The sequence below is a fragment of the Solanum tuberosum genome, unplaced genomic scaffold (assembly GCF_000226075.1).
Source record: "Solanum tuberosum cultivar DM 1-3 516 R44 unplaced genomic scaffold, SolTub_3.0 scf00857, whole genome shotgun sequence".
NCBI classification, from domain to species: domain Eukaryota; kingdom Viridiplantae; phylum Streptophyta; class Magnoliopsida; order Solanales; family Solanaceae; genus Solanum; species Solanum tuberosum.
Genome location: NW_006239768.1, coordinates 64,482 through 77,229, shown reverse-complemented (window position 1 = coordinate 77,229; position 12,748 = coordinate 64,482). Strand labels below are relative to the sequence as shown.

The 12,748-nt window shown below is 36.9% G+C and overlaps 1 protein-coding gene across 4 annotated transcripts in view; it reads left to right on the top strand.

The window, feature by feature from the left end:
• Positions 1-86: 86 nt before the first annotated feature.
• The window catches only part of LOC102591790 (DNA topoisomerase 6 subunit B-like), a 51,132-nt gene continuing 38,470 nt past the window's right edge, over positions 87-12,748 (top strand). For 2 of the 4 annotated variants that reach the window (XR_001472514.1, XR_001472512.1), the window contains exons 1-4: positions 87-1,484; positions 1,568-1,667; positions 5,893-6,080; positions 6,164-6,263. Coding sequence is in view for 2 of the 4 variants with exons in the window: in XM_015305562.1 (XP_015161048.1) it covers positions 7,155-7,324; positions 8,317-8,422; positions 8,573-8,698; positions 8,850-9,008 (561 nt within the window). In the remaining 2 variants the exon portion in view is untranslated. The other 2 variants (XM_015305562.1, XM_015305563.1) reach the window with 2 other exon arrangements.

The window sequence follows — 12,748 nt, the reverse complement described above, 5'->3', positions numbered from 1 at the left end:
TATCCTTTTTGAAAAAGTAACCCTCTTTTGAACCCTTCCCTCCTTGAACTTGAGGTTGTGAAAAAAATCGAGGCTAAAAACCTAAGTTGGTGGTGTTATGGGAAATTCATTGAAGTGATCAATGCTTACCATATCCGCTTGATAGAAAAAAAAAGTAGAGAGAAATTGAGGGTTGGATGAGAAGTCTTAAAGAAAGAAAATGCTTTGAAAAAGAAAGAAAGAAAATGAAGAAATGAGACTTGAATCCTCCAAAAGTTGAAAATGGTTGTATGTGGGGCAACTAGAGTGGAAATAAGAAAAAGAATAATGAAAAATAGTGTGGAATGTGCATGGGTTTGAAAAGTGGAGAAAGTTGGAAAATATGAGTTGTTGTGTAGTGTTCAAGGAGGGTGTAGTCACCTATACCTAAATGATATCCTAACCTTTCCTAAGCCTATATTACAAGCTTAACAAAGTCCTTTGAGATTTCTAACCAAATGGAGTTGAGTCAAAAATGATTGAAAATATGGGCAAGCCTATTGTGTGACATTTGTGTACATGAGATGATTCTTTGTGAGTGTGAGTGTTGCATCTTTGTTGTCCCATGTCTTGTTTATATGTGTGTGCGGTTTTGGGACGCTTCTTTCATGTGAGGGCATGTAAGCTGAAAAAGTGGTGATTTTGAAAATTCCTAATTGAGTCAAGTGAGCATGTGAAAGTGTTAATGAGTTGAGTCATCTCTTGAGTTTGAGTTGTTGTCACTTAAATGATTCTTGGTTTTTAAAAATGTAATGAGAATGAGAGGATTTCTTATGTGAAAAAAGTTTGCATGTGGACTATTTGTTAGTACCAACCGGAGCCATTACCTTTGTGCTTAATTGAGAAATGGAAATTGATTTGTGGTGTGTCTTGAAATATGAGCCTCTTGTGTTCGAACGTTACTAAGAGTTTGGTATTTTTTTTTTTTTTTTTGAACTTGGTAACTTTGTATTATATCACAAAACAGTACATGGGTCGTACTGTAACCTTATATACAAGAGTACTCCTGATTTCACTTCTCTACGTCTAAATTGAGTCTAACACATCAATAATAGAGACAGTGTCATTAGAGTATAACTGATTACACCAAATGACTAAAAGTAAAATGCAGTTTAGTTTAACTTTCTGCACATTGTTCTCTATGCTCTCAAAACATCTTGAATTCCTTTGACCGCTTACTCTGTTAACTTGTTTTGAGGGTGATTTGAGCGTCATCAATTGTTTAAGCTTTTTGTAAAAAGTTTTAAACATGTGTGTTGTATATTACTTCCTAGTGATGCAAATATCCAGCTTCTTTTCACTGTTGTGGAGAATACACCATCTGAAACAGTTTGATCAAATTGCACTGTTGGTATTGGAGATCTGGCAGTTCGTTTTTCTAATCTGTTAGAGCCATGGACAGAGCATATGTATGCATGATTAAGAGATCGTTCATTCTCATCTAATACTTACTGAATGACATGAAGGTTTGGCTGGACTATCAAACATTTATACTTAGCTTTCATGTGTCAGAATTTTTATCATCTTGATTTGCGTGTATCATTATTAGGTGGAAGTTTATATAAATGAAATGGCCAACTGTTTGGAAGATGAAGATGAAAGAATTTCAAATCTTGCCAAACTTTCTTTCATGAGTTGTCAAAGAAAAGGTAGTATATTTACCCTAACTTTTCTTTCATCAGTTCCCTAATAAAGAAGTTCATCTATCTAATCTCTTTCTAGTCTTTCTACTATTGAGCTTCTTTCATCTGTTATTGCGTGTTTTGGTGTGCACGTCACATAATACTGTTTTTTCCTTTACACTTAATGTTTAGTGGGAACTTTTGCATGTTCCCGCTTTTTGTTAAGTTCCAACTTCTTTCATTTGTTCTTGACCTTCAATTAGGAGGAACAAAGGTATTTTAGACTGGCTCTTCTTTTTTGGTTAGTTCTTAGGGTATATTTTCCTAAGATTGTCGTAGATCCAAGTGGAAAGTTTTGATTATTGCAACTCTGTATTACTACACATGATCCTCTTTCTAAGAAAGTGTTCTTCTGCAAATTTGGGGCTTAACTGGTAGTTTTGTTTTGCTGCATAAACTTTATGTTCCTCTTTCCGTTGGTTGACATCTTATGCTTGAGTTTATGTCTACTTGAATGGCTAATTTCTCATTCGATTTACTGTTCTTCCTCTAAGGGTTATTGATATGAGATATATACCTATGTATTGCTTATGTTGCTAGTTGTTATGCTTGTAAGCTTGAAAAATGTCTTCTTATGTAGATTTTTGCTTGAAATATTGAAGGTTTATATCTTTGATTTCACTGATGCGGTTGCTACCACTGTTTAATCTCATCATGTTTTCTATGATTTGTGATTTAGTTTGAAATTCTAAATTTAGTTTCTATAGGTGGGTTTGTTTTCCTAACATGTCGTGGGCTGATTACTTCATTTGTATCTTGACTAGTGTAAACAGGATGAATCGGATAACTTACTGCCTTACTACTCTTTTACATTGTGCCTGCTGGTTGAATATCTCTTGTTCTAATTTCAGGTATGTTTGAAGCATGTCTCTTTGATTGATTTACTCGTATCTTAGTAAAATACATGTTTATAAATTAATAAGATCTGAGGCTTTAAATTTACCACTTGGGGTCATCTTACATTCTATTTCGTGTTGGATTTCCAAAATATTTTGTGGTCAAATGCTGTTATGGGTTGTGTTTCCTCGTCTTAGCTTGTTCGCTGTTTTGTGGTTTAACATAAAGGGCTTATTTTAACTCAAAGTTAACACCACAAGTGGATCAGATTCTTATTTTCTTAAGGTTTCCAGCTTATTGCTTGTTGTTTAAACGTAAGGATTGGGTGTTTGCTTAGTATTTCAGTTCCAAATATTGATAACCCATTTTGATGGTTCAATTTCTCCTGATTCTCTTATCTTATAATGTTTAGTTGTATTCATTGCTTGTCTATTTTGAATCATTCATACTTGTTTGGTTTGAATTCTCGTTGTTGTAATCATAGTTTTTTCCCATCCCGAGTTCCCTTTCTTTTGGTTCAAAATATGTGAGGTCTTTAAATTATCGATGTTGCTATTTGGTTTGGTTTCATGAAAGTTTAGGCTTAAATGATAATTGAAGTAAGCTTTGGAAGAATAATGAATACATCAACTTTGTTAGGGGGTTGTATGCAAGTCAAAAATGGACCCCTTCCATTTGGCTTAAGGTGTATACAATAAGTCCTCTCTCTGCAGCACCCTATAAACCCTGCAATGCACAAATTTGTGCAATACTTCGTGACACTGTAATTTCTTTTCCTGAATGCACTGGCTGCCCTATATAATTGACCATGAAGTTTAAGAATTCTTTTTGTTGTTGTTGATACTTGATAAAGTTGAGTAAAGTCTAAGAAATCAGTTCATTGACAAGTACAAAATGCTGAAGGTGCAGGGTTAGCGCCATTCAATTGTTGGCTTTGTTTGAGAGGGAATAAAAAAATGGCTCTTCGCATAGAAAAACAACAAGTTTAATTTTATTTGCCTTTTTCCAGTGGTAAAATTTGTTGTCCCACCACTCGTTCTAGAAATATATATGCCTTCATGTGCCTTTGTTAATCTATAATTCTTGACCCTATAGATTTTCATAATTATGGCATGCATACTGCTGCATCTTCATCTCTATATTGTGCAGAGAAGTTAGGGTGGTTCGTAAAATTCTGGCACATCACAGTGCTCTAACGAAATAATTTCAATATCTTGCAGGAGAATGCACAAAAAAATTGCTTAATATTTATCTTTTTCCAATTCGACGGGTGAAGAATTGCAATTATGCAGGTCTTCCTCCAGGAAGGTCTTTGCACTTCTCTCTGGTATTCAAAACAAGCTTCTTCTTTTTTTTGGGGTGGGGGGGGGGATTTGAACTAAGGCTCTATAGTTGTCGGTATCCTGCCACCATGAAGCTCTCCCTTGAAACTTACTGTATAAATGTTGATCAATTTGCAGGTTATGGATGCAGGATTAGTGCTGAGGTTTCTATCAGGTTCTTTGGCACTCTTTAAGCATGTTGCTGAGGCTACGAAGTACTTTAGCATTATAGTTAGTTTTGGTTAGTTTCATCTTTTGCTCAATTACTATTTTCTAAGATTGTTTTTTCCTATCAAACTACTTCCTAATGACATTTGCCTTCTCAATCTTTTCCTATTGATAATAGTAATATCAAACTATTACCATTCTTTCGCCTTGGTATTCACTTTGATAATTGGTCTGTGAGGACACAATCTCATTTTCAGTTGGGGTGCCTCCCTTGTACTCATTTTGTTGATTGTTTCTGCATACTGTGATTGTGCCCTTGTCGGGCATACTTTTCTTTCATTAGTGTGCCCTTTTCGGGTTTTGATATTGTGGATGTTTCTGTTGATATTGTGTTGGATTGGTCTATTTTAGTTTTTGATTTGTAGTTTGTAGCTTCTTTGTTTTTTTTTTATAATAAGATTTGGATTAACGATCCCTGATGATGGATAGAGAGTGACGTCCTTCTTAAGGTTAAATCATCGATTGCTTGTGAATGTTTGATTGGCGTTGATTGTGGCGAAGTTTGAGTAGCCGTTCCCGAATAGATGCATGAGGTTGCTTGTTGATGGATTGGTTGATGACTTTAAGGGTAAAATCATCGTCATTTTGGGAAGGTTTTGACTTGGTTGGTACTAAGAGCATAGTCATGCATGTGAATCATGAGCATACCTCTCCGTTTTTATAAGGTTGAGCATGTTATGAATGATTTGTGACAACTCTTACAACTCTTTTTGTGACTTTTGATTCGTTAGCGGTTAAAATGTTCAGTGCTACTTGTATTTTGAAAAGGAAGATTGATTTTGAACCATCTTGATTGATTTGCAGGCCATGTGTGGTGAGTTATTGAATAATGCCTTGTGTTCGCTATTGTCACCTAGAACTTGCCCGGTTGGTCTTGAAATGTTGGTCTTGATTGAGTTTGGTTGGAGAAATGATCTTAGGCTTTCTTTGATGTTCTTGAAGTCCACTTTGTCTAAAAATCCCACCTTTGCACTAAATATATCCTTAGTTGTCCCCTTTGAGCCTAATCCTTTTTATTGGCAACCACATTACAAGCCTTATCCTTTTTGAAAAAAGTAACCCTCTTTTGAACCCTTCCCTCCTTGAACTTGAGGTTGTGAAAGTCGAGGCTAAAAGCCTAAGTTGGTGGTGTTATGGGAAATTCATTGAAGGGATGGATGCTTACAACATGAGGGCTTGATAGAAAAAAAAAATGAAGAGAGAAATTGAGGGTTGGATGGGAAGTCTTAAAGAAAGAAAAAGCTTTGAAAAAAAAAGAAAGAAAACGAATGAATGAGACTTGAATCCTCCAAAAGTTGAAAATGGTTGTATGGGGGGCATCTATAGTGGAAATAAGAAAAGAATAATGAAAAATAGTGTGGAATGTGCATGGGTTTGAAAAGTGAGGGTTGAATGGGAAGTCTCAAAGATAGAAAAAGCTTTGAAAAAGAAAAAAAAATGAATAAATGAGACTTGAATCCTCCAAAAGTTGAAAATGGTTGTATGTGGGGCAACTAGCGTGGAAATAAGAAAAGAATAATGTAATGAGAATGAGAGGATTTCTCATGTGAAAAAAGTTTGCATGTGGACTATTTGTTAGTACCAACCGGAGCCATTACCTTTGTGCTTAATTGAGAAAGGGAAGTTGATTTGTGGTGTGTCTTGAAATACGAGTCTCTTGTGTTCGAACGCTACTAAGAGTTGGGTATTTTTATTAGCGACAACTGCTTACTCTGTTAACTTGTTTTGAGGGTGATTTGAGCGTCATCAATTATTTAAGATTTTTGTAAAAAGTTCTAAACATGTGTGTATATATTACTTCCTAGTGATGCAAATCTCCAGCTTCTTTTCACTGTTGTGGAGAATGCACCATCTGAAACAGTTTGATCAAATTGCACTGTTGGTCTTGGAGATCTGGCAGTTCGTTTTCCTAATCTGTTAGAGCCATGGACAGAGCATATGTATGCATGATTAAGAGATCGTTCATTCTCATCTAATACTGAATGACATGAAGGTTTGGGTGGACTATCAAACATTTATAATTAGGTTTCATGTGTCAGAATTTTTATCATCTTGTTTTGCGTGTATCATTATTAGGTGGAAGTTTATATAAATGAAATGGCCAACTGTTTGGAAGATGAAGATGAAAGAATTTCAAATCTTGCCAAACTTTCTTTCATGAGTTGTCAAAGAAAAGGTAGTATATTTACCCAACTTTTCTTTCATCAGTTCCCTAATAAAGAAGTTCATCTATCTAATCTCTTTCTAGTCTTTCTACTATTGAGCTTCTTTCATCTGTTATTGCGTGTTTTGGTGTGCACGTCACATAATACTGTTTTTTTCCTTTACATTTAATGTTTAGTTCGAACTTTTGCATGTTCCCGCTTTTTTATAAGTTCCAACTTCTTTCATTTTTTCTTCACCTTCAATTAGGAGGAACAAAGGTATTTTAGACTGGCTCCTCTTGTTTAGTTACTAGGGTATATTTTCCTAAGATTGTCGTAGATCCAAGTGGAAAGTTTTGATTATTGCAACTCTGTATTACTACACATGATCCTTTTTCTAAGAAAGTGTTCTTCTGCAGTTTTGTCTTGAACAAAGTATGAAACAGACACGTGGGAAATTTGATCTTTGTGCAAAGATGGTACGTTGAGCAATTGGTCTTGACCTGATCATTTGACGTTCTTCTGATTCTACTTTTTTGAGTCTTAGTTATTTGTGTTAGATTCCCTGTCTTGTTGTTGTTCTCTATTATAGGGAGGTGGTTGCCAGGGTGGTGGATTATGTCTTTGGAATAAGAGAATATTTTTGTACTGTTAGAATGCTTCTTCCAGTGATTTTTGTCCTGTAGTTCTTCTTTCCATTTTACTTGTTCTCATCCAGACCTCAATGGATGTCAGCATGTACCATAATTGAAGAATTTATCCTTTTCTCTCATTTCTACAGGCATTGATTTGGTCCAAGATGAGTACAGGACTTCCCATTGAGATTAAATCTTCCATGAACAGTGAAAATTATACCTCATTCTGTAGGCTGGATATTACAAATATGAGATGACTTAGAAATAGAAAGTTATATTTAAGAATGCATGGTAACACAGGATTATATTGTTTTTGTTTTCCAAGGTATATTACTGTATTACGCCTTCTTTTCAGGAATGTTCCTCGCATTCATATACATGAAAAACGGGAAAACGAAGACCGGTGGCATGGTGCTGAAATCCAGATTGTCATTGAAAGGAACTGGACAACGTACCGAGTATGTAGTTCTTGAATAGTTGTGACAGAAGTTCTCATAAGTTTCACCTCATTCATGCGTTGAAAGCAAACTTAGTCAAATTATTCACCTTCTATATTTCTGAAAACTGATCTTTTCTTTCTGTGTTTACAGTCCAAAGTCAATGCATTATATGCGACAAATGGCTGTCATCATGCCCTATGCCCAATTCCTTTTCCAATTCATATCAGATTCTCCTGAGTACTTTCTCTATCTCCCCTCCTCCCCTTCACCCCTCTCCCGTCTCTTCTCCCCTTTGTCAACCTACAAGCACGTCCACAATTTTGAGTTCGTAAAATATGTGCTGCATTCTTCGGTTTCACTCTAGTTTTGAATTGATTGTAGGAAAAATGTGCTTATAAGGTTCACTAGAAGAACAGACATAATGCCTTCAGTTCCTCTTGAGACCAAGCACCATCCATCTGCTGTGGACATCTTCTTATCAAATGGCTTATAACGGAAACATCAAAACAGACTCTTTTGCAGTTTTCCTTCAGCATGAATTTGTAAACATTGGGAAGTCTCATGCAGAACGTTTAATCGGTGAGAACTTGAAACTGATTGCATTCATCTGTGTGAGATTCCTTGATAAAATAAAATTAGTTGGCTGTATGGCTTATTGACCATTGAAAATAGTTTATCTATTGCTTGCATTCTATTCAGCCACTATTAGACGACAGTTTGTTATAGTGGTTACTTACTGCTCAGTGCTCACTAACTCAATGCAGTTGGAAAAGATATAAAATTGTCATAATGATAGTAGAGAAGGTGGAGTTTTTTTTTTGAACTGGTTACTTGTAGAGTAGGTGGATGTTTTTAAGGTCACACATTGTTGCAATTAGCCAACAAAAGAGAATCGACCACATTGAAGGGAATGTTGAAGGCATTAATCAACAATGATACACTAAATGCGCTGTTGATGGGAACCTCTCTTCATAGCTAGCTTAGTGTTGTTTTTTGTTTTGCTTCTGCAGTGAAGAGATTGGCAGAAGTAAATTTAATCCCATGATTGGTCTGGGTGACCATGAACGTAGAGATGAAGCCCTATATGATGATTTTGAGACAGCAAAAGCTCGTGAGGTGTGTAAGCAGTGATTTACTCTCACTTAGATGGCATTGTGATTGATATTTTGTGCTCACTGTTTGACATTTAGCAAATTTCATTAGTGAAATATTTTTCTAGCAAATTTCATTAGATGGCATTGTGATTTTTCTAACTACTGTGTCTAGAAAAGACTTGCCCAGGAAGCTCGGGTTCAAGCAAAGAATGTTGCTCTTGGGAAGAAAGTAAAAGACCCTGCAGCTACAAAGGCAGCCAAGGGTAGGGAGGCATTATATTATAGGGTGACATGCAAGGTATGATCTGTTTCTCTTTGTTCTTCTATATGCTGATTCTGCTCAAAGTATGCAAGACAAGAAAAGTACATTGTTGAATTAAATCAATTTGGCAAGTTAGTGGAAGATTTCCGTAAAACACTTTAATTATTGTACTTCTTTTCTAGTATAGGATAATGGAAGAGGAATGCCACATGATGATATCCCGAATATGTTTGTACGAGGTTTGATGTGCTTGCCATTTCCAGTTAATTTACAAGTGGAAACTTTTGCATGTTCCTGCTTTTTGTTATGTTCCAACTTCTTTCTTTTTTTCTTGACCTGCAATTAGGAGAAACAAAGGTGTTTTAGACGCTTGATACATTCGTTTCAACTTTCATCTCTATTATTTGTTTACTTATTATATTTTTTTGTTATATTTATCTTGTTTGTTTTTTATATTTTAATTATTATAAACTTTAAATATGGATCCCGTTAAAAAAAGTAGTGGTAAAAAATCAATTTATGGAAAAAAAGGTGCTACTAGTAGGGGTGGGGGAGGACTTAGTTCTCATTGCAACCTAGATTTAAAACTAATACCAACGATTATACCCATGTTGATTAAAGTTTTTTTTTATTTCACGTCCCACTATTTTAGAATTTAATTCTGAATATTAAGTAGACTATGAGACCTTAAATAGATGGTTTGCTAATTTTGAGGAAGAGTTGGAGGCAGAAGTAGAAATAGAAAACCAAGACTTAGATGACACCCCTATTATTCTGGCCACAAAATTACCGCAATAAAATGATCTCCCTCTATAACCACTGTTTGGCTTTACTAGAAATTGACCTCTAGGGGAGAACAGTCAGTCATGTAATTCTCGCTACGAATTACGGATAAAATGGGGAAATTAAAGAGAAGAAATAAAGATAGATAGATAGATAGATAGACAGACAGACACAAAAAGAGTAAATAGGAAGCAACCAAAAGGTATATTAAACCTTAAGACCTTAATTCGTAAATCCTACAAGAAGCACCTAACTCTTACGAAGACCTCGAGGGAATTGAATTCACCTCGCAACCCGCATTTCTCTAAGCAATAGTCAACCCAAGCTTGTACCAAGCTCTCAACAGTCATACAAGAATTTCAAATTATCAATATTCAAACTAGTCTACCTAAAAGAGAACCCAAACTAGCTATTTAAAGTTTCAGGCATTTGTTACATAAGAGGCCCAAAAGGGATAAAGGGTGAGCTGGGTCGTGCTCGCCTAAGGGACACTCGGAGTCGGTGAGTCGCCAATTGGTTTGGCGAGATGACCCCTCCCTTGAAGCCTTCTAGAACATTTGGCGAGTTGGGCTCCTCGCCCAAGCCATTGGGCGAGTCGCTGAATGGCTCCTGCTCGCCTAAAGTGGTAGTTTCATTAACTATCTTCCCTTCTCTTCCCCAAGCGATCTTTAAGGCATGGAACCCCTTCTTTGCCTTCAACACGTGCTCAAGGACCTCTAACTTCATGGACATCCTTTGAAGGTCTCGAGCTTGGCTTCGAGTGAACGGCCTTGGTGCAATCCGAATTGCATCATTCTCTCCTTCTTGAAAAGATTTGTCCTCAAATTCGACGGATCATCATCATCAAGAGTTGAAAATGGAGAAAGATTGCAAACATTGAAGTTGTTGTGAACTTGATACTCTGGAGGAAGGTCAATTTTGTATGCATTGTCATTGAGTCTTTCAAGCACTTGAAAGGGACCTGATCACCTCTTGGCATCAACTTTGTCTTCCGATGAGTGGGAAATCGCTCCTTGCAAAAATGCACCGACACCCACTCACCCGATTCTAGCACAATCCTCTTGCGACCCTTGTTCGCCTTTTTGGGTACCTCTTGGTTCTTTTGTCCCATCTAAGCTTAAGACAACATCTTGAGTAAGAGGAGTGAGATCTAAGGGGGTTAGGGGATTAAAACCGTACACCACTTCAAATGGAGTCATGCCAATAGTTCTAATTCACTCGATTATAAGCAAACTCAACTAAAGGAAAATGTTCCTCCCCATGAGGCCAACTTTCCATGCACCACGGCACAAAGCATAGAACCCAAGGTCCTATTCACAATTTCAGTTTGGCCATCTATTTGTGGGTGACAAGAAGTTGAGAACAACAACTTGGTACCAAGTCTCCCCCATAATTCTTTCTAAAAGCTACTATGGAATTTTGGGTCCCTATCACTTATGATGGTTTGAGGAATTCCATGCAATTTAACAATATTTTCCACAAACAGAGTTGCCACATTGGAAGCATCATCACATTTATGACATGGAATGACATGAGCCATCTTTGAATATCGATCAACAACAACAAAGATGCTATCTCTACCTCTTTTTGTCCTTGGCAAACCCAAAACAAAATCCATTGAAATATCAAGCCAAGGTCTTTAAGGGGTGGGGAGTGGAGTGTATAAACCATGGGGAAGGAGGCGTGACTTGTCACTCTGACATTCAATACATTGGCCACAAATTCGAGCAAAATCTTTGTGTATCTTAGGCTAATAGAATTGTTCCTCGAGAATTCCCCCTGTTTTATCAACACCAAAATGACCCATTAATCCCCCATTGTGTGCCTCCCTCACAAATAGTTCTCTCCAAGAGCTCATAGGCACACATAGTCTCTTGCCTTTGAACAAGAAACCATCAAACTTAGAATAGGGAGTAGAAGATCTATCCCTAAGCCACATTTCCCTCTCCCATTCCTCACAATCTCGTAAGATTTATAGCAAACATGTTATCCTTGGAATGCATTGTCTTCAAGCATTCAAAGCCAAGCAATTTAGACAATGTATAACAACACATGTTTCCTAGACAAGGCATCGGCCACCCTACATTTTCCTTCCCCTTTTTGTATTGAATTACATAAGGGAAAGTTTCAAGGAATTCAATCCATTTGGCGTGCCTTTTGTTCAACTTTCCTTGGGCCCGAATATGCTTTAGGGACTCATGGTCGGTCCGAATGACAAATTCTTTGGGCCACAAGTAGTGTTGCCAATTACCTTATGCTCTAATCAAAGCATATAATTCAAGATCATAAATGGAACAGTTTAAAGTTGCACCTTTAAGCTTTTCACTAAAATAAGCAATGGGCTTTTGGTCTTGCATTAAGACGGCTCCAGTGCCTACTTTACTAGAATCGCATTCAACTTCAAACACCTTCTCAAAATTGGGTAATTGCAACAAAGGTGTGGAGCTAAGCATTGATTTTAAAGCCTCAAAAGTTTTGCCTTGCTCTTCCCCCAATACTAAATCGTATAAAAACTAGCCAACCTATGAAAGCTTCTAACATCGCTTATGGACTTCGAAATTGGCCAATTCTTAATAGCGTCTATCTTAGACTCATCAACCTCAACCCCCTTGAACTCACTACAAATCCCAAGAAAACAACTTCATCAACATAAAATTAACACTTTTCAAGATTAGCATAAAGTTGTTCTTGACTTGAGAGGGTTCTAAGTAGCACATGACAAGCTTGCATTGGGACTACATCACATAAGAATCTCATCTTGGTACTTCCCAATTTTGAACTTGATCAACACTTGTCTATGAACCCTCAATTCTCCACACTCACTCAACCATTGAAGCTTGTAAGGTGTAGCATGCTTAGTGGTAAGAAGTTTCAAGAATTCCACTAAAGCGGTGCTAGCAACGTTGGCACAACTCCCACTATCAATGATCAAGGAACACACATTATCTTTAATGAGGCACTTGGAGTGGAAAAGATTCTCCCTTTGACTTGGATCATTCATGGCCATGCTAATCATAACTCTCCTCATCACATACATTGGTACATTGAACTCTCCTTCTTGAGGCCAAGCTTCTTCAATTGGGGCCTTCCTCATCAAACCATTAGGAACGACGACATTTTTTCCCTCACATGGGTCTTGTTCCTCATCTTCATCACCTTCAAACTCCTCTTGATCTACCCCTTCACCAATATACAATTCCCCTCCTTGAACTAGCACATTCAACCGATTGGGACATTAACGCATCATATGACCCCTTCCTCTACACTTGTGACATTGATTGCCTTTAGGAAATTTGGTTGGGT